The following is a 21,938-nucleotide window of genomic DNA, read 5'->3' on the forward strand; positions in this document are numbered from 1 at the left end:
GCAGACTGGACTTATATCACGCCAGAACGAGGCTTCTTATCTTCTGCGACCGTAAACAATCCGCTGCGTGAAGCATGCCAAACCTGTCCGGCTACTCGTCGCGGCACCGGGGCACAATGGAAAATTTAAACACAAAGGTTTATCTGCAGCTTAGCACTTTACTGCCTTTGAAGGCATGCGATTGCCTTCAAAGGCGGTAAGGCGGTGAGGAGTTACACCCTAAAGATCCTGGCTTCCAAAGTGCGCTTGGCAGGCCATTTTTTTCCTTTTCCACATCAGTGACTGCCCACCGTCCTGTGTCTTGACCCCCGACTCACGCAGCAGATGGGATTACCCCTCACAGCAGGCGGATCCAGTCAACACACAGGCGCATCATCTGATTAACACTCCCCTGGTTCATCATTAACTGGATTACTGGGTCTTAATGTCGCTCTATCCTCAGTCGTTCTGTCTGTTTTACTTTTAATCAAACTTAAAGGAATAGATTAAGATTTTAGAAGTGAGGTTCCATTAACATAAGTAGTTTAATATCTGACCTGCAGTAGATGACTTTCTTAGCATGTTCTCATGTTTGGTGTTAATTGTTTCCGGAGGGGAAGGGGGAAAGCTTGTCTGAGATCAAAGCAGACTTCCACCATTTAAAAAAAAAATCTAATTTCAGAAAGCTAAAATAATGTGTAAACGTTTTTTTTTATGATTATTTAACCACTGTTATCTCTGCCTGGTGCATTTATTTGCAAAGAAAGCACTTTTTTACATAGAAAATGAAAGTAGGAGACAGTAGCCGTCTACTACTTTATAAATATGGCTGGTTTTAAAGTCTGGCAAGGTTTTAAAGGCTTATAAATTAGCATTTATATTAACCACAATGACTAATTTGAGATCGGAGATGTTCACGATTGTAGAAATCAGCTATGGTTTAGTCTTCTCTTTCACAAGCTGGTCTCTTCAGCCTCCTACTATGGATATATATTAAATAAAGACACCAAGAGAGTTATATACTCAAGGTAAGTTCTTAACAGATTGCAACAGGGTCAATGCAAACTCCATCGAGAGGTATAACTCGAACTTGGGATCATTTCACGATTGCGATTTAATGCGATTATTGTTTTTCAGTTTAATTTATCGTGTCTTTTTAAACATATACAAACAACAAATCAATCAGTTTCATCGCTGTGCAGATCAGGTGCTAAAAGAGCCACTGCGTCTCAACTCGGAGCAGAAATGAATGCGTTCTGACTACGATATATTTCAACCACAGCTGCGATTTGATTTAGACTTTTCTCTGCATTAACCACAAGCAACAAAAATGGCCTCTAGATAAAGATGTTTGTAAAAAATGACTATTTAAAACAAGAACTTTTAATTTTTTTATTAATCAGAATATTATTCAAGAGAACAGCTTTTAATTGAGTTGAACATCAATCCTTGTTGAACATAAAGTGCAACCAACAAGCAAGTCTATGTGTTAAACTGATTGACCGGTACTTAATGCTATGGTGAGATTCCTGAAAGTTTCTGGTAAAAAGTATGATTATATAAACTCTAAAACAAATAATAAAATTAGATGTGGGTTTGCTTCCATGTGGAAGCAAACCCACTTTAAGCACATTACCGGCACCTGAAGGACATGTCTGATTCACTAATTGTTACATAGCCAAAAATTGCAGACCTCTGCGATTTGAAATTGCATTATTTTTAAATTGCGATTATATTGCAAATGTGATTAATTGTGCAGCCCTAGTTCACACAATGAAACTGAACAACAGTCACTTCAAATTCAGAGGAAGTTCAGTACATTCATAGGTAGTTGATAAATGAAGCCTGAGAGAAAGGAGCATCCTACACACAAACACAAACACACAAGTCGTCTCATTTCATAAATCTACGTGTTAATGAATGTGGGAGGTGTGGTTGTTTCTATTTGTGCCTCTGAACATAAACAGCATGAAACAACAGATATTACTTTGACTAAAGGAGTCAAAGCAGGAGTCTCCCTTTTCTGCCACCGATGGTTACAAGCAGACATCTGGGACTTGAATCTCCTAACGCAGTTAAAATTAACACAAATATGAATGAGCTGGAGACACTTTGAAACAGATAGGATGATTTTTTTTTTCTTGGTAAATATCTACCCTGGTCACGTTTCAGTACAATGGAAATGCAGAAGAACAGCAAAGGCGGCTCCATGTTTCAGGAAAAGCTTCCTGCGGGGTGAGGCGCGGCTCACCTGCGTCACGCCAACACGCTCCTCTCCAGAGCCCAGTTCTTTTCTGAGCACAGCTTTCAAAACCATTTTCCCTTGGGTCTTAGCGCAAGGCTGGGACAGAAAGATGGTATTCTCCATTTGAATCAGATAGACCAGTAGTGCTGCAAGGCCAAGGCTCAAGCTGAATGAATAGATTCAAAGGCTTGGTTTTTTTTTCTGCCTTGACTTTTCTGTGCTGTATAATGTTAGCAATGGGAACGGGACTGAGAGCAGGCCTGGGCTGTTATTTACTTTTTAATAGTAAGAAAAGTTAAAGACAGATTCTGTTTTGTTTTCTGGCTCGGGGCGGTTGGTTAAGACAATCTGAGCTGCAAACAACAGCCATCCCTTGAGCTCTAAACTGACTAATGAGTGGATAAATCTCCAACTGTGTCTGTGCGTCCCCGCATTCATTAGTGTTCTAAGAATACACTCAACACATGTCTCAAAAAGCCTTTCACACACGCACACGCACACACACATACTGTACATGCACGCTGACTGTATTTCTCACTTTGTGTGGTGAGAAAAAAACCTGCAGGCCACCTTCAGGCGGAGATGCTTTGCTTTTCTCTCGTGTTTTTTTTTTTGTTTTTTTTTTTTACACATCAGGTGTTGCTGCGGGTATTTTGAAGAACCCAAAAAAACGCTCTGCTGGATCAGGAACAGGTGGCTGCCGCTGCTGCAAAAAGGAGTCAGCGGGAATAAAAGGGAGACGGGTAGCACGTTCACGATGTCGCGCAGCACCTGTTCCTCCGTAAGAACAACCAAAGTATGAGCAAGCACTGCTTTTGAGTCGAGACGAAACAAAAATCTCCTGCGCCTGACCTGCCATCATCAGTCCTAGTGGGGGGGCAATTTTGCATAAGAGCAGCAGGGGCGGCCTAACGTGGTTGCCCGCTGCAGTAAGGGAGCGGAGAGTGTATTTGGGTTCGAAAGGATAATCCACTCACCCCTAAAGAGGATTGGAGAATCTCACGGGCTTTGATGAGTTGTGAGCTGGTGTTTATAGCACATCAGAAGAGCAGGACCGTTTGTGTCCCAGTCGGGGAAAACGCTGGGACGACCACCACATCACTGAAAGCATTACGGGTAATTGTTATCGTACAGGGACGAGGAGGAGGAAGAGGGAGGAGGGGGCTCTGGAAGGATGAGCACGCGTCTCGGCTCTTTATCTCGCCACAGATCCTCGGATTCAGAGAGATGATGTGATAACTGAGTCAAGGCTACAGCAGTGCTAATGAGCCCCTTCTAATCTCTGTTATCGGCCCCTGAAAAAAATGGCAAATTAGAGCAGCTCTGTCTTTGCAGTAAAAGGTCCAGCATTACGTATAAAGGCGTGTTGGCTTTTGGAACGGAAGAAAAGAAAAGAAAGGACCAATGTGTATTTTGATGTCTCTGCAGATGTCCAAGCTTCATATCTGTTGGACATGTAAGGCTTGCTGACAGTAGCAAAGATATTTTGAGAAGTCATGATTTTCTGCTACGTTGGCTGATGCCATTCATATGAAAGCAGTTTTTGGTGAGGGAAAAAAAAAGGTAATTTTCAATTTTAGAATTCGGGGACTATTAAAAACAATGGCCCAGAGGCCAATTTTGGACGTTCTTCTCATTGTCACAGTGGAGCAGAGTGTTTGTTTTTACATCTGTCTGTCTCTGTCCTTATTTCAGGTCCACAAAACCTAAAACATAAGATGAAGAAGTTAATATGTCATAGGGAATGGGTAACATTTTGTTTGTAAATGCACTGGTAGATCTGTACATGTAGATTTATATGTTTTTTTGCTTGGTATAAAGAACATGCTGCAACTTATGTCTGGATTCCAAACCACTGGATCAAAGAACCTGCACCACATTTTTTATGTTTTCAAATCTGAATTGGTCTAAATTGGAATTGTCAGTCTACAAAAAAAAAAAAAAAGATAAAAAAAATCTCTATTTTTTTTTTTTTTTGAGGCGATAACTGTTTCAGTAACACCTTCGATTCATAACAAGATCCAAAAGGCATTTTATTAAACTGATGCCGTTATTATCTTATTATGTGAAGACAACATTATCTCAGGCTTGTTTTATTTACTCATTATGTGAAGGCAAAGAGACACCAGGCTGGTGTTGTATGGATAACTGTTTAATTATTTCAATATCTTCAGATGCTAATGTTTTAATCCTTGTGATAACAGGTTAATATATTTGCATAGCTGCAAAGCAAAGCCCAACCATTTTCTTTCCACATTGATCACAATTTTTTTTCTCAATTTCTTTTCTTTCTTTTTTTTTACATACAGTGCGTATCTCTTCTGTACACTTTTCATGGTTGAGTAGGAGCCTTGACTAACTGACTGTCCTCACACACCGTTGCCAGGGCTAGCACATGTCGGGCGTTGCTATGGTACACCCTAGTTTCAATCAAACGTTCAATTTTAAGCCTCTTGACATGGAGTGACTTTACTAAAGCTTCTGCCCTCCACTTGCCCGTCAATTCAAATATTGATTTCTTTCCACCACATCACTTGGTGAAGTGGTATGTTGCTGTTGGTAGTTATCAATTTACTTAAAGAACGGCCGAGCCTCAAAGTGGCTCTGTCCACTCACAGGTGCACATCATGCAGCGTGAGCGAAGGCGATCAATAGGCACCTCAGCTTTGTGTAATGTTATATCTGACTGGAAGGCTGACTAGTGGCTACAAGTGAGACGTAGAACCCTGTTTTGGATGAAATGATCTCGCCGGTGAGATATGGACGGGGAGCATGACCCGCCCAGACAGCTCTGTAATTGAGACAAAATGCTGCTTCTGGTGATGTGGAGCCCTCGGGAGGGTTGATGGCTCTAACTTGGCTCAAATGGCTCAAAAGCTTGCATTTTTCTTCGTTTTGTGACTCCGAAGGAATCTCTGTCATTTTGCCTCCCTTTTACTTAACCTTTCATCTTTTGGCTGAAAAGCCAAAAAAAAAAAAAAAAAAAACACAGAACACAGGAGAAAAATGCCGCACCACCTGTGCTCTCTTCTTTTTCTGAGCTACCGGTGAAGCAGAGCCTGGGTCTGATCCAGCTCATTAAAACCGAGTTAATGTTTGTGCTGATGGCTCCGCAGAGACAGCCGGAGAGACAAGGCAGAGTTATTCCTGCCACTGATGAAGCCTTTATGGCTTACAGATGGAAGAAATCTCTCCAAAAAAACAAAAAAAACAAAAATAAACCCAACACCCCGATCCGCAGGGAAATGTTGGGAGTCGTACACAAACATTCCCAGTTTCCTATTGTTACTGTGGAGGGCCTTTAATGGATGAGCGAGCGTTTGTGCGTGTGTAGGAGAGTGGGTGTGACGGTGCGCTGTTGTTGACAGACAGAAGACATCTGGAGCTCAAGAATCAGATTTGTTTTTTCAGAGTAACAACAATCAAACAATTTCTGTTCCATATTCAGACGCAGCGTCGGCTCCCCACCCTCCCTTCTCACCGGGCGGCTGTTTTCTTGTTGCATTTGGATTCACTTAACTGTCAGCGACACTCATGCTCAGCGCCGCGGAGGAGACTTATCCTACGTGTGAACACTGTGAACAGGACGCCGTACGAGCGTGCGGATTTTAACGGGGAAGCTATTTTCATGGTGGTTTCGGGAGATATGTGACTTGGATTCAAACTGAAAGTAGCAAAGAGGAAAAAAAAAAAAAAGTATACCACCAGAGTATTATTCTCTGACTCAGTGTACAGGTTGAGCGTTATCTCGGAGCGCTGCTGTTGGAGCGTCAAAGTCAGATAAGCGGTGTTTGTGTGGGGCTGCGTGACAGCAGGAGCCGGAGCCTGAAGGAAAAGCTGAAATCTGCTCGCATCAGTGTTCGGATCTGACCTTTTCCGAGAAATGTTAAGAGAAATCAGTTTGGGTTCCCTCTGACTACCTCCACATGAGGTTCATTATGAGTTTGTTACAATGCTTCACCGATCTCACTGCCCCAGCTACATTCAGCGCCCTGCAAAAGTATTCACACACCAAGGGCTTGGTCACATTTCTTTAAAAAAAAAAAAAAACACAAAATTCAACATGTTTTAATTGGATTTCGCCTGTCAGACAAACACATCGTGAATCATTATTAGAAGGCAGATGATGTTTTCAAGAATTTTAACTGATAAAAATCTGAAAATGAAATAGAGATAAAATTGATAATAAATAAATAAATAAATAAACTGTCAACAGAGTCCACTTCTGCTATTAATCTCAGTATAAATAAATCTTCTCGCTGAAGGCTTCAGAGGTTTGCTAGGAAACAAGAATCTGCAGAAAATGGTCAAGTATGGTGGTGGCTGCATCATGGTGTGGGGAGGCTTTTGTTGAGCAGAAATATATAGTAATATCATCTTTATTGTCATTGAAACATACATTGAAACATACATTACAACGAAATTTGTTTTCTGCTTTTAACCCTTGGGGAGCAGTGGGCTGCCATGTGCGGCGCCCGGGGAGCAATCTGGGGTTAAGGGTCTTGCTCAGGGACCCAGAGTGCAGGCACTGGGGATCGAACCGGGTACTTGCATCCTTCTCTGACTCCAGCTCCCAATGTTTAGGGCGATGGCCCTAAACGTACAGCTAGAGCTACAGAGAAATGGCGTAATCTAAACAAATCCATGTGCTAGAATGGTCTAGTCAAAGTCCAGACCGACAATCAATGGTAAATCTTTGGCAAGACTTGAAAATTCATTTTCACAGGTGCTCTCCGTCAAATCTGACTGAGCTTGAGCATTGTAGCCAAGAAGAACTGACAGAAATGTCCATCTACTGATGTACTAAGCTGGTAGAGGTATACCCCTAAGGACTCGTTCTGCAAAGCATTAACTAAAGGGCTTCCATACATATGTAAGACTTGTCCTTTAGATCTTTATTTGTGAAAACGATGTTGACAACTGTTTCATTTACTTTTTACTTGACAATTATGCCCAGCTGAGTGTTGGCATATCACATCCCAATCCCAATAAAACCGATGAAATGTGACAAAGGTGCCGTTTTTAAAGGGCGTGAATACATTTGTATCGCACTACATTTCATAAGACTTTTACTGGCTCTTTGTAGTCTAAGGTTGAGACCCTCCTTCTTTTCCTGTTTGCAGGTGTAAAGGGGCCTCCCACTATGGACTCTCGGCAGACAGGAAGCGGCGCTCGCAGGAGGGGGAGTGCACAGACAGCACGTCAGAACTCACCGTCGCCACGCTGCCCAACGACGGACCCACCTCCGCCGCCGTGGCTCTGCTCTCAGACGAACCCGGTCTGGTCAACCCGGCCTTCGACCCCAGCATGGAGGACAACAGTCAGTCAGGCAGCATGACCAGCCTGGCGGCTCGCAGCAGCAGCAAGAAGAGTGAGTGTGAGAACGGATGTGTGTGAGAACGGATGTGTGTGTTCACGCGCTAGCCTGCATCGCCTCATCTAACAGAGGACTGATGGATCTGCCACAGGCAGAGCGCATTGCTAAAGTTTTTTTGTCCATAACTTCCATTTTGCTCTGTTACGCCTTAAATGTTCTGTTTTTTTTATTGTGATTAAATGTGATAGACCAACACTTTTGAAGTGGAAAGGAATACATGGTTTTCTTAGTCACACCACGGATAAGCCATTTGGATTCAGTTCTGGACTTTGACTGGGCCATTTTAATACGTAAATACGCTTTAACCTCAATCCCAGCTCAATGTCCGGCAGCCTCTGATAGTTTTTCTTCTAGTTCTGCCTTGTATTTAGCTCCATCCATCTTCAGATCAACTTTGAGCAGCATCCCTCCCCCTGCTGAACAGAAGCATCCCCATAGCATTATGGGACCACTACCACGTTCAGGCTGATGCGTAGTGACAGTACTTAAAACTTGAATGACATATGAATCCTGTGCTGCTTGGTGTTGATCTATCACATAGAATCCCACTTAAATACATTAAAGTTTGTGTTTGTCAGATGAAAAAATATTAAAAGGTTCGAGGAGATATGAATATTTCTGCCAGGTACTGTATTTCATTCAAACATGTACTTACAGCTGAGATATACCCAGGCACTTATTCGCTCCTAAATACAATTGTTCTACCTAATGCTCTCTGATAGAAATCCTATTAACCAATTAGCCTGGCTGCTCTCTTTCCATCCCCCCCTCCCCACAAATCTATAAAAAAAAAAAAGAAAAATTCTATTTGAGGAAACCAGCAGAGAAACCAAGAGAGAAAGTCACAGAGAGAGGAAGTCACCGAAAGGGCAGGAACATTGTGCTGTAAAGGAGAACCGTAATGAGAGGCAGGTTAAAAATAGCTGGTGCAAGCGTGTGATAATGGCTGGTGACGTGATCTCGCAGCGCTCCCTCCATTTTTCCCACCTGTGTTACCAGGAGGCAGTCATGAGAGTTCCTCTCTGTCCCTGCTCTAAAGTAAGAGCTCGGGACACCGAATGACGCTGCACCAGCACTTTAAGCTCAGCCAGCTGAGCTGAGCGCCCCACCACCATCACCACGAGCGCTGCAACTGCTGAACAAGCTGTCAGCTCTAGCAGCCGCTGGCGCTTTTTAAAGAATAATGTGGCTGTCAGAAACCTTTGCATCTCTCTGGGGCCGCAGAGGGAGGGAGTGGCGCTGCAGAGGCTCCGTGCGCGGAGCGGCCCGGCTGGGGCAGCGGCCTTGATTCATCCCCCTCTACTCTCCAAATCACAGCAGCAAGGAGAAGTCTTTCTGGGCTGCTCTGTTCTGGACATGGTTACTCCAGTCCATAGTGTGTTACGTCACTGTTGCAACCATATAACTATACCAAGTACCTGGTTTTATTATTGTAAGAGAAGCTTTTTAAAAGCAATGTCTTGCTTTTAAAAAGCTCTGCAGCCATAGTGTCACCATTTATTCCATTTCAGTGACACAACAGCATATATCACAGGTGAAAATACTCAACCTGGGCTAGTTTTTTTACTTGTAGAAGGGCATTTGTTGTTTGCTCAAACCAACTGCATATACCATTAGTCCTGTGGTTTTGTGCAGGATCCAACTCCTGATATTAACAGCAGGAATGGGCAATATGTTTGTGCCAAACCTCCACGCCAAGCTAGAAAGAAGAGACGGTGCTGCTATCTCATAGCACTGCATAGATGACAAGACAGGTTCAGAATTCATCAGAAAATGTTAATGAAAATGTTATTTATTCAGGTCATTCGGTTCATAAAGAAAATTTGATGAACAGATTCATTACCCTCAAAGTGGAATATTTCAAGCATTTATGTGTGTAAAATTTGATGGTTATGTCAAAATGGTTCTGCAATTTTACACAAGATAAGTTACAATGGTTTTAACTCAGATGTATTATGTTATGGCCTATGGAAGCAAGGGGGAAGTTTACCAGCAGACAGTCATTAGCATCATTCATAAGGACGGGGAAGTCATTATTAATAACCTGTGCTGTATTCACATATACATGGAAAGTTAAGTGGAAGGTAAAGATGTGGTATAAAACAGGGATAATTTCATCCCTGAGACAATTGTGAAACCTTCGTGAATAATATATTTTTTCAATTGGTCTTATGCAGTATTTATGTTTTTGGGGTTTTCATTAGCTTTAAGCCATAATCATCAAAACTATTAACAGAAATCTACGCTTGGAAGACTTGGAGACAGATGATTTGCTATGATGGCCCCTAAAAGGGAAAAACGGGGAAAAAAAACAGAATACCACTTGAAATATAAATCCCTCTGTGTGAAATTAATCTAAATAACTTGAGCTTCACTTTTGGAGTTGAATGAACTGAGACGAATTAACATCAAGATAATTTTCTACTTTATTGAGATGTACCTGAAATACAACTAAGCCTAGAAGCTTTTAAAACCGGCAGTGCTTTTATACAAAGGATATTCTTTAGGGTTAAAAAGTAAATACTTCTTGGTCTTTTTTTCTCTTTTACACAGCTGACCGAAAGCATGTGTCCTTTTCAGGTTTTAAAAGGGTCATATGCAGGCCTTTAAATCCCACTTTAGCAATGCACAGACCGATGAGATTTGCAGCCATTTACATTCCTGTCGACAGAAACAATCCAATCCCATAGATTCCTTTCCATGTACTGCATTATTAGAGCACTGAAACCATTTGTCCTCGCTGTTTATTTCAGTGGAAATAGGTAAAAAATGAAATGCACAACACAATTCAACAATCACTGCTCCCTGGACAGAAACAATAGTACCAAAATTCACGGGTGCTTTCTGCGTGGATAACCTGTTTCAGACAAGTATTTCAGCTCTTCTTCAGCAGAGCATGCTGAAACATGCTTGTATTCCAGTAGAGAGCTAGGATTGGCTGGAGCCAGACTCAGACATGTCTGGGCATGTTGCGAAGGAGCTCATTTATAAAGGGCCCGTCTTCTTTCCCCTTCTGCTATGCAGTCAGAAATTTTGACCGGTCTTCGGTGAGGAGCCGCTCCTTCAGGAGGTTGAACCGGGCGTTCAGCGTCCTGCGGAGGACCAAGAGCGGCACCGCCGTCAGCAATGAGACATCCGAGGAGCGAGACAACGCCAGGAATTCCAGCGTGCCACCAGAAGGTATGGAGCCGTGCTTCTCACATCAATCTGTGTGATTCTTAAAGGTCTCAGGAGAGGCGTCCAGACAGAGCAGGAAGTGCATGTGTCTACCGAATGTTTATATCTGCCATGCTCCCTCAGCAGTGCAAAGGAAGGTGACATGGCTTTGGGCGCAGAGTGCAACGGCAGAAGCATATGTTGCTTTAATAATTTACAAACCGCGTTGCATAAGGACACTGGTGCATCACCCCAGAGAGATGAGAAGAGACAGTGGCAGCCTGAGGCGTTCTTGCATAGTGATGGCACATCAGAGGTCACTGGAGATGAGGCGGATGACAGACCTCTCCCCATTCTCCACCTTCTCTGCTGATCTCTCCCCATTTATCTGCATCCTTGGTGACCGTGCATCCCATCATCCACACCTCTTCACCTTCAGACTTTAAATCGTCTATCTAAAAGCAGCGCCGGGGGGCAGGCATTGCTTATGTGCCTCCATAACACCTGGCACAGTAAAGACAAACAGTACACCATGTCGCATCGGCTGCAAAAGCATTTCCCTGCCAAAGTGGAAGAAACACAGGCAATCATAATAGAGCATTATGTAGCGTTAGAGATGCAGCGGGGCGGGACGTGGAGAAGGGATATGGCGTTACATAAGAACGAAGAATGACAAATGACTTGGGAGTAGATGAATCTCAAAGGCCATCACTGAGGAGGCTGAGAGAACAGATTAAATATTCATCGAATGCTCCTGGAGAAGGAAGAGATGCAGGAGCTAGGGAGAGAAAAGCCATTCTTTGAAAGCTGTAAAAGATGGATGCAGATTTTTTATTTTTTTTTTAAAAAGGAGGAATGACTGAAATATAAATACTAGTGTTACAATATCCGTGAGCATAAAAAGCTGGTGAAAAAAACACACTAGAAGTGCTGAAATGGTGTGAGTGGTGAAAAAGAAGGGTTACATAAGAGCTACAGGTCTCAGTAGGAGTGTTTTGCACCCCTGAAGCACTCCGCTGTGATAAAGACAAAATATTGACTCTGTAAAGAAGAAAGTGCAGCAGTGAGTAGAATGAACCACCAGGGCTACGAGACAGCAGACAGTCCACCGAGGAAAACAAGGAGATAGGGCAGAGACGTTTTCTGCAACCGAAGTAAAGGAAACAGGAGGAAAAATATGCCTTCTCTGTTACTGGGCAAAGCCCCTGGCCAAAATGGCTGCCGCAAAGCATCCAGCTTAGGACGGTGTATTCACTGGTGTGGAAGGGAGAGAAAGATTCACAACAGAAAGAGCAGCAACGAGGCATCAAGTGCATTTTCAATAATGTTTGTTAGAGCAGCTCATCATCCGTTTAAGGTCACTGCAGAATCTCACCCAGTGCCTCGAACTAATTTTTTACACTACCTGAACCTTTCCAAATTCTGTCGTCTTCCAACCACAAACTTTAATGTCATTTAATGGAATCTCACGGTGGTTCAGGACTGTCCAGATGAAAAAGGATGCATGGATTTAAAACTTACCACAAACAGAATAGTGAAAACCGTGGCCTGCATCTTCTCCCATGTACTGGAGCAGAGCAAGCATGTGGCAGAAGCTGTTCTGGTCAGATGAGACCAACGTTGAACTTTTGGGCCTACGTCCAAACACAAGGTACAAATCTCAATACAGATTCACCCATGTCCTGCCAGTCCAGTAACTGAGTTTTTGTTATACAGATGGAGTCAAATACGTGGCAAGCTGAACTATTTCAAAACCCTGTTTTGAATCAGAACCTTGGCTAGTTTTCTAGGCTGTATTGTAAGTTCGTCAAACTTCTGCTGGTTCTCTGTCTCCACCCCAGTCGTTATTCACTGGATATTTGAAATGAAGGGTTTTCCCCGAGCATAGTTTCTACAGATGGACTGACTGTGACTAATGATACGAACGTCACATGGGACAACGAGCCAAAGACGTTTCCCTCTCAGCTTGTAAAAGTTTGAGTTAGTAGCCTGAGGGAGGAGAGACAGCTGGTTCCACGGCTGAACCTCTTCCACCGTCGTCTACCATGCTTTCTCCCTCCTTCTTCCATTTCTCTGTCCTATAACGGTCCTCTCTCTTTCATCCGTTACTGCCATATTTAATCTGGTCATTTTCCCAAACTATTATTTTTGTAGAACTAAAGTGAGACTTTTTTATCTTTTCCCCATATTCTCTCCATCAGTGCTGGCTCTTCCTCAGCTGCATCACTTGATCCCTGATGGAGAACTCACCAGTATTAAGATCACGCGACAGGATCCCTCAGACCCGCTGGCCATCAGCATCGTCGGCGGCAACGAGACCCCTCTGGTTCGCATCCTCATCCAGGACATCTACAGAGAGGGTGTCATCGCTCGGGATGGTCGGTTGTTGCCCGGCGACATGATTCTTAAGGTATAAAAAGAGGCCCAATCAAACACGGAGGATCAAATCCAATTGCAATTCCACCCATAAGTCACGCTTGTGTGTGTTCCCTCCCAGGTCAACGGCATCGACATCAGCAACGTGCCTCACCACTTTGCCGTGACCACTCTCAGACAGCCGTGCCAGCTCCTGCGGCTCACCGTGCTCAGAGAGCAGCGGCACCGCTACCGTTCGCACTCGCACGGCCACACTCCGGGCGCCGGGGTCCACCAGTCCGCCGGACAACCCAACTACCCGATGAGAGACGACGGCGTTCACGCGGCCCTGAACGGCCACAGCAACGGAGCCGGGGTCCACCCGTCTCTCGGCCAGCCCCACTATCCGGTGAGAGACGACAGCATTCACGTGGTGCTGAAAAAGAGCCTTCCGGATGAACAGCTGGGGATCAAGCTGGTGCGGCGAGCAGAGGAGCACGGGGTCTATATCTTTCACCTGCTGGAGGGCGGCCTTGCCGCACGTGATGGACAGCTGTGCATAGGCGACCGCGTGCTGGCCATCAACGGACACGACCTTCGTTACGGGGCGCCGGAGCACGCCGCTTTGCTCATCCAGGTCAGTCAGCAGTGGCCCCCCGGGAGCCAGGCTCCAAGCGTGGGCTTTACTCAGAAAGTTCACGGTTGTGACAAATTCCACCTAAATGTTGCACCAGACCACAACCAGCTGTGCTCTGCTCGTACTCTGCCTCCCCGAGGTATTAAAGATAATTGTGGTGATTCGAGCTAATTGTGTTGAGCTGTGCCGTCGCGTCTGCACTCAATGCAGTTAATGCTGTTTAATTGTGGCGACTCCCCCGACGGACCGGGGCGGTGCGGGCTCCTCTGGTTTCTGGTTGATGCCGGCCAGCGATGGCGTGCGTTTGGTTCATAGCGGCTAATTGCCGCGTGTTTTTACGGCTGACTGTGCGGGGTCTCTGGGCTCAAGAGTTCCTGTCTGAGCAGTCTGACTGGCTCTTCTGGGTCTCCACGGAGCCAAGATGGCCTCTCAGAGTGGCCACTTTCTGTCAGAGATTAGGAACTGGCAAGGAAGAAATTGAATTAGTCCAATTAGGGCAATAATGGGTTGGACTGGCTAATTCAGGGCTCAGCGCCGTGTTAGACAGACTGGCAAAAGTCTCTCTAGGAAAAAGAGAGCAGGGAGAAGGCTGCAGCCGTCCGGTCTGTGTGGCTGTGAGGCAATGAGTAGTAGTACACAGCATGTGTGAATCAGACACTCTTTTAAGGCCTGTTTTCAGAACGTAACACAAAATATGAAGCACATGTCTCTACTCACTGGAATTCACACGTTCATTTACACACGATGATGCCACAAAGCTTCTGTTGTCTGCTGTTCATTTTAGGCAAGCGAGCAGCGTGTGCACTTCATCGTATCTCGTCAGATCTGCCTGCCCACCCCAGACATCCTACAAGAAGGACCGTGGGGCATGGATGGCCCCCCACCATACTCCCCTGTGGATATGGAGCAAACGCTTCTGGTGAGAATCTAACTCACACACACATATACACATATACTCAGGAGACAGGAGCACTACCAAACAGATAGAGAAAAGCTTTGTTCCTTTGATAAATATTCCCTTTCAGGTGCAAACGATCCGTGGCGCAATTATTCTCCCATCAAAGTCAGACATGTCATTCAAAGAGTGCAGCAGGAGAGTCTTCTATCCGAGCAGATTTGCAGAATTCATATTTGCTGTATTTTCTTCAAACACACTAAACATCCCCACCTGCTCTCTTCTCCAGCTCTAAGCTAAGGTGACAGCAGTCCGGCCTCATAGCGTTCCACCCCCCGTTATTATTGCTCTGACTGTCCATTCGGCTGCTCATTTCAGTAGCTGATTAGTTTTTTAATTGGTAGCATAGAGCCAGAACTGACAAGGTGTTTAACCGCTGTAGAGGATTTCAGCAAGAAAAATGTGGAAAGTGACTCCGGTAAATGTATTATGTTTTACCTGTATCAGTTTGGTATTTTCCCAAAAGCTTTAAAGCAGGGGTGTCAAACTCATTGTGGTTTAGGGGCCGCATTCAGCTTAATCTGATCTCAAGAGGGCCACACGAGTAAACTCATTACAAGATTAAATAGAACTAATAAAAGTGGACTTGTTGTTGATTTTTATATTAAATGAATTTCACTTTTACACAATATATTATGAATAACCTCAGCGTTTTTAAGAAAAGTATGTGCAATTTCAACAATACGTTTACTCAGTTAAACGTTTACTTGTGCGTTATGCATAAGTACTGATCACAGTGATGGTACAATGTTGAAAAACATTTATTCACATTTTTTGGAACTTAAAAACACTGTCCTACATGACAAAATACATGAAACAGATAAAAATTAAGAAATTATTTAAAATCAATTTTCCACATGTTGAAGCTCAGTGCTTCCATATGTTGATTAAAACACAGCGCCCCTCGTGGACAATATAGGGACTGCAGATTTTCAATTAAACGAAGTACATGTTTTTTTTTCAATAATTGTTTTATCATTCTCCTCCTTTTATCTCCTCTTTCTTTCACCTTTTCTTTTGTTATTCTTATTCTTCCTTTCCTCTCCTACTTTCCCATTGTAGTGTCCATATCATTTGAGATATTCCCCGCATGAATCATAATAAAACTATTCACATTCATAAATCAAGCGGAGCACTATGGCAAAAGCAGTACTGCTCCACTTGTGAAAGTCAAATCTGATGAGCTATTTTTGGCATTAAGACAACAATTCTTATTGCCACATTGCCAGACAGGACACTTTTTTTTTTTTGTTGAATAATGATAATGCATTTAGCCACCAGGCCGGACTAAATTGTTTAGTCTGGGCCATATGTTTGACACCCCTGCTTTAAACGAAATATCGAAATTACGGCTCAGCCACTGAAAAACATAGAAAAGCAATTAAAAGGAGGAATCACAGTATCAGTGAAATTTGTAAGAGAAACAATATAACCCTACTACATAACACTAACGGAACCCCTATTGCCGCTCCTCAGATCAATATAATAAGCAATGCGTTATTTCATTCTTATCAGGTCAATCCCATTTGCTCTCAGCACTGTAGGTTTTCCCAGAATCTCTTAAAACGTGGTTTCAATTGAGGAAAATGGCTGATTTGTCCATTAAATAACATGCAGTAAAGTGGATCTGCAGTCTTAATGAAGTCTGTTTCCAACACAGAACTGGCTCTGTCAATGGCTCTTTTCAGGAAAGAGACACAGTTAAACACAGACTCCAACATGCATCTCCCATGGCAGGAAAACTGGACAGAAAACAGAAAGTTAATGGCGGTAGTTAGTTAGTTAATAGCTGATAAGACACATGGTTAAACAAACATTTGGCCTCTTTGGGATAAAAAAATAAAAATAAAAATACAAAGGAGCGCCCCAAGTGCCTGGTAGGAATATTCACAAATAATGCTTGAATGAGGAGAAGGGAAAAAATGGTTGTTTTGGTCTTTGCTAGGATACAAAGCAAAAGGACACAGAAGATATGGTGACCTAGTGGGGGAGGAAATTGGCGATAGTTGGACCGCTGGTAGCATTGTTGCCTCGCAACAACAAGGTCCTGGCTGTCTTTTAAAATCAGTTTTGTCCTGTTTTTAAAAAAATATGAGTATGAATGTATGTTTTCAAAGGGTACTGGACTGTAGATGTGTAACATTAGTTTTCAGATGATGAAGAGGCAATGCTCCATTATTACCTACAGCGAGGGGTATGTCCCCTGTGTACTCCCCCGAAATGAGTTCCTGTGGCTCGACTGTAAATTTGTCAATATGACCAGCAGCTTATTACCTCAGCCTTTCATAGAGGCAAGAGACTTAAAAAAAAAAAAGCTACATTGAATTGACTCTGTTAGGATGTGGTAAAACCTTTAGAGCTCACTAGACGCCGTAAAAAAAAAAAAACCCCGCTGCACGGGAGAGCAGGACACATGACTCACGCACAGCACAGGCTGCGTAGGAAGCTTCAGATTGTGGAGGCTTTCGGCTCTGCTTGAGTCAGTGCTGTTCCCTCAGGTCAGTAACGTGACTGCAAGTGATCTGCTGTAAGTGCAGCTGAAATGTGTGAATGCAGCACATTAGCATAGCATACACAAGCTCCAGCCCATCAACCTCAATGTGTCCATGTGCTATTTCATTACAGCGCAGCTCTCCCTCGTCTGACTCGGATATACTCTCGCCATAAATTAAGTCAGAACCCACTTTACCCCACGCACAGCACCACGTTAAATGCCGCAACCTGGTGCAGATGAATCAATCCGCCGGTCTGTACTGAACAAGAGTGAGGAGGCACTTGAATTGGCTGACATGCTACATTACTTATCATCATATATCATTCCATAGCAGTTATGCTAATGAGGTCGTTCATCAATTACCTATCGACTTTGGGCGCATTATTGGAGTGGCACTGCATGGATGGCACCCAGTTGACTTTTCAGCATTATCGCAAGTCTTCGACAAAACAGCCGTTATTATTATGCAAATGGGATCCTCCAAATTTTAATTAGAACGTGCAGCTTCAAGAAGGTGTCCTTGGTGTTGGCTCTTCGTGTGCTTTGCTTCATTGTTTTCGTAATAATAGGAGGAATATAAGTTAAAAGAAAAGACCCTTGAGACATCACAATGACAATGAAATTTTATGGAATTTTATAAATTCATTAAATAATCCGTCTATCCACTCACCCATCTGCCTGCCTGTCCATCCATCCATTCATTTGTCTGCTATCAATCCATTCATCATTTCATCCCTCCATTCATCCATTGTCATTGTTGTGTTGTGTTGTATTTATACTTTAAAAATGAGCTAAATAGGACTCAGAATCATAAAAACCTGGGTCTGAATTATTTTCCCAGATCAAAGTATGGGACTTTGATCTGGGAAAAGAAAAGTGTAACAATCCTCCTCATGGGAGAAAATCTTCACAAACTGTTTCTGCCTTTCCATCTCTTGTAAAGGACTCATGTCAGAAGCCCACATGCTACGAGAAGACAGTGACACTAACCAAGGAGCCGTACGACTCCCTGGGAATGACGGTGGCGGGTGGAATGTCCAGCCGAGGATGGGACCTTCCCATCTACGTTACAAATGTGGACCCGGACGGAGTCGTGGGACGGGAGGGATCCATTCGCAAAGGTAATATGAGCGTCTACTGATTTATGTTTGAGGTTTCAGGATATTGCTCACATTTAATCAGACGGAATTACTGATGATTGCTCTTATTTGCCGCGCTTTGTTGGAATTGTGCAGATGAGCGAAATATTGTTGCAGGCAGTCTGCTACAGATGAGCCTTTCATTTCAGACAAAATGAAAGACGAGCGCTTCATGTTCGTGTTTCATCATGAAGGTTAATCACCCAGCAGATAACTCTGGTGCTGCTGTATAGTTCATTGCTCTGCAGATTTGTTTCCCTTCAGAATGAAAACACAAAAATTAGCTCATCAGAGTCGAAACCATAGTACGAAATAGGCCGGATTTAGCAAATCAGTTATTATTTTACAAAAGTCTTCATGTCCGATGATTTTTTTCCCCACACAGTTTTTCAAGTTACAACTGCAAACTAGGCTGCAGAAATTAGTGCATAACCGTAAGTAGAAAGAAAATGAAGTAAAAATATTTTTGTGAATGAAAATCTAAGGCAACCGTTCGGATTAAGTTAAATCTAAATACTAAACAGAGTCTATCTTTGTGGAATTTATTCTCAGTACAAATGTTCTGTGAAGGTTTTAGAGGTTTTTTAGAGATCATTGGTGAACAAAAAGTATCACAGCAGAGAGGTCAGGGAGAAGGTTTTAGAGAAGTTTAAAGCAGGGTTAAGTGTAAAAAAAAAAAAAACTATATATCAATCTTTAAACATTTACAATTATCTGAAAATGGGGAAAAAAAACACTGTGAAACATGCCAAATGTCCACCTAAAAGGACGGGTTTGGCCAAAGACAGCATTTATTAGCCTAAACACACCGCCCCCATGGTTAGACATGGTGGTGGCACCATCATGCTGTGGGGAAGCTGTTTTTAAAAAAAAATCATATTTGTTTGGATGATATAGCCCAGTCAGCATCTAGGTCTAAATCCAATCTGTAGATGTGCTAAGCTGTTGGGGGGGCCTACACCTTTTGCTACTTGCAGCTGTAGCAAAAGGTGTAGGCTGCGTTCAATACCTGCATCACAAACAGAGATTCTCATTTGTAAAGATTGTTCACAAAGCATACAGCCTTTTCTTTCCACTTCACATTTGTCCACTACTGATATGTGTTGTTCAACCGGATATAAGTCCTTAAAACACAATGCCGTTTGTGGCTGCAGGGTGACAGAACATGAAAAACTTCTAGTGGTTTGAATACTTTTGCAAGCCACTCTCCTTTGTTATTTGGAAAGGGCTGTTTCTGAAACAGAAAAGCAGGATCAAGTTGACTAATAACCAGCAGTAAATATAGCCGCCTGGGGATCTCATTTTGCGGACGAAGGCAGGAAAGTCACAGGTTTTGGTGACAGGTGCGATCCAGCCTCCCACAGTCCATCCCCTCAGTCCCTCATCCCCAGCCTAAAGCTTCGTCTATGAGAGGAGGAAGAGAAATATTGTAATGGGACATAACAGTAATACGAAGACCTCATAAAATTAGCCGTGAGTCTGTTGCTTTGTGGCACGGTTCAAGGTGCACATTAGCGTATTCATATGGGACACAGCAGCAGCAGCAGCAGCTGTCCCCGTGTGCTTGTGAAAGATGCTTGTGCATTGTAACGGTGCATCATGCATTTGCATTTTCCCTCAGGGCCAAATGTGTCTTTTGTGTTGCCTGCTATCAAAACTGGACTGCACTGTCCATCTTTGCATCACTTTCATCATTAGCAGGCTTTTAAAAGCCCAGCTGGCCTTTTTGCTTACAAGTCTCCTTTGTGATCCGGCTGCAAGAATGATGAATATCAAGCAGGGAGGAGATCAGTCCAGGTCCTGTGATGTCTTTCAAAAACGAGGCGCCGTCGGAGCGCTAACCCTGTGCTCCGTCACGCAGGGGACATTTTGCTGAACGTGAACGGCATGGATTTGACGGGGGTGACCCGAGGCGAGGCCGTGGCCAACTTGAAGAACACCTCCTCTCCGGTTGTGCTCAAGGTGCTGGAGATGGGCCCCCCGGAGGACAGCCTGCAGGAGTACCCATTGCCGCCTTGTCTCACGCCGTCCCCCACAGACAGCACCAAGAGCCCGCTACCGAACGACGACTACTCCCCGCTGTGGGTTTCATGGCTCCAGCTGCCCAGGTGAGCACCCGGCTGTGATCTGCGTCTTTCTGGGAAAGGTTTTTTTTTTTTTTCAGCTCACAGCTACAAACAGGTCCTTTTGACCTCTGCCAGCTGGTGCACACGGACGTTTTGACAGAAGCAGTGGGAAAGAAAAGCTCATTATACTTTTAAAGCATTTTTTTTAATATTCAAAAACGATAAATCATTAAAACCTTCAAGAACTAAAGGTTGTTTTTAAATAATACATACAGCCAAAAAAAAACAAAAAAAAAAACATCCACTTTTTCTGCACACGTAAAATTCAAAGCAGATTCAGATGTAACTTTTGCTGAAACACTAACTTCATAAGAACTTGAGAAGAAGTACTGGCCGGTGCAACTAAAAGCCACGTACCCCTTTCCCCTCGTCTTCGCTACTGTATGCTGGCCCATTACATAAAAAACACAACAAAACACATAAAAGTTTGTTGCTCTAATGTGGCAGACTCTGGAAACATTTTAGGGGCATGACTATTTCCTCAGCGCGCCGCAGTCTCGCTTCAGCTGCGAGCAGCCGAAGCGAGAGGGCTGGCTTCTGTTGGTCTTTCTGCTGCGTGCGTGCTCTTGGAAGTCCGGCTCGTAATTTGAAGGTGCATTTTAGAGATTAGCGTGCTTAATCTCCTTCTTGGCTCGTGCAGACACCTCTACTGCTGCAAAGACATCGTGCTGCGGCGGAACACGTCGGGCAGCCTGGGCTTCAGCATCGTGGGAGGTCAGGAGGAGGTCAACTGCAATCAATCCTTTTTTATCCGCTCCATCGTGGAGGGGACGCCGGCCTACAACGACGGCAGGATAAGGTATTCAGACATTTTGAATAGTGTTACCCATCAGCACCACCTTCCAAAAAATGACAAATTCCTTACAAAATGTCCTTCTGTTTCTCTGGGAAGGTGTGGGGACGTCTTGCTTGAGGTGAACGGGAAGAGCACATGGGGGATGACGCACACGGCACTGGTCCGCCTCTTGAAGGAGCTGCGGGGCAGAATCACCCTGACCATCGTGTCTTGGCCGGGCAGCCTGCTGTAACGGGGCATCCGGGCCATCCGGCACCTCTTTATCGGCACTGACCGAGGAATGTGGAGGGCAGAGCTTTAGACTGGCCGACCACCCTAAGCTGGCTGTGCGGGAGACAAGCTCAGGACTGTGTGGATACCTCGCTGCAGATGGGCTGCCGGGACATTGCCAGGACTTTGCAGGGGCACCGATATTAGACTGGATTGTTTTCAGAAGTTTGACTCGCCCCCGAGGAAATTCTGAACTAAAAAGATCCAGGCTGGATGTCGGATGCTTGTCTGTTTAGAGGACATTGTCTGCGTCTTGGAACAGCATCCAGCGAGTGGGGGTGGCAGGACTGAAAGGAGACACAACCCGTTGCCAATTTCAGTAGATATATATTAGGATATGCGTTAAGATGGACTCACATTTATTTACGTAAATGTTGGGTGTCTACAAAAAAAAAAAAGTACAGAACAA

The 21,938-nt window shown here is 43.9% G+C and overlaps 1 protein-coding gene across 3 annotated transcripts in view; it reads left to right on the forward strand.

The window, feature by feature from the left end:
- Positions 1-21,927, forward strand: part of lnx1 (ligand of numb-protein X 1) — a 47,355-nt gene extending 25,428 nt beyond the window's left edge. For all 3 annotated transcript variants that reach the window (XM_012851474.3, XM_012851475.3, XM_012851477.3), the window contains 9 exons: positions 7,348-7,595; positions 10,626-10,781; positions 12,959-13,167; positions 13,255-13,749; positions 14,534-14,668; positions 18,142-18,319; positions 20,199-20,445; positions 21,104-21,262; positions 21,356-21,927. In XM_012851474.3, coding sequence (XP_012706928.2) covers positions 7,348-7,595; positions 10,626-10,781; positions 12,959-13,167; positions 13,255-13,749; positions 14,534-14,668; positions 18,142-18,319; positions 20,199-20,445; positions 21,104-21,262; positions 21,356-21,491 — 1,963 coding nt within the window. In that variant the 3' untranslated portion in view covers positions 21,492-21,927. The remainder of the gene's footprint in view (positions 1-7,347; positions 7,596-10,625; positions 10,782-12,958; positions 13,168-13,254; positions 13,750-14,533; positions 14,669-18,141; positions 18,320-20,198; positions 20,446-21,103; positions 21,263-21,355) is intronic.
- The last annotated feature ends 11 nt before the right edge of the window (positions 21,928-21,938 follow it).

Source organism: Fundulus heteroclitus, unplaced genomic scaffold (genome assembly GCF_011125445.2).
Source record: "Fundulus heteroclitus isolate FHET01 unplaced genomic scaffold, MU-UCD_Fhet_4.1 scaffold_318, whole genome shotgun sequence".
Classification (NCBI taxonomy): Eukaryota; Metazoa; Chordata; class Actinopteri; order Cyprinodontiformes; family Fundulidae; genus Fundulus; species Fundulus heteroclitus.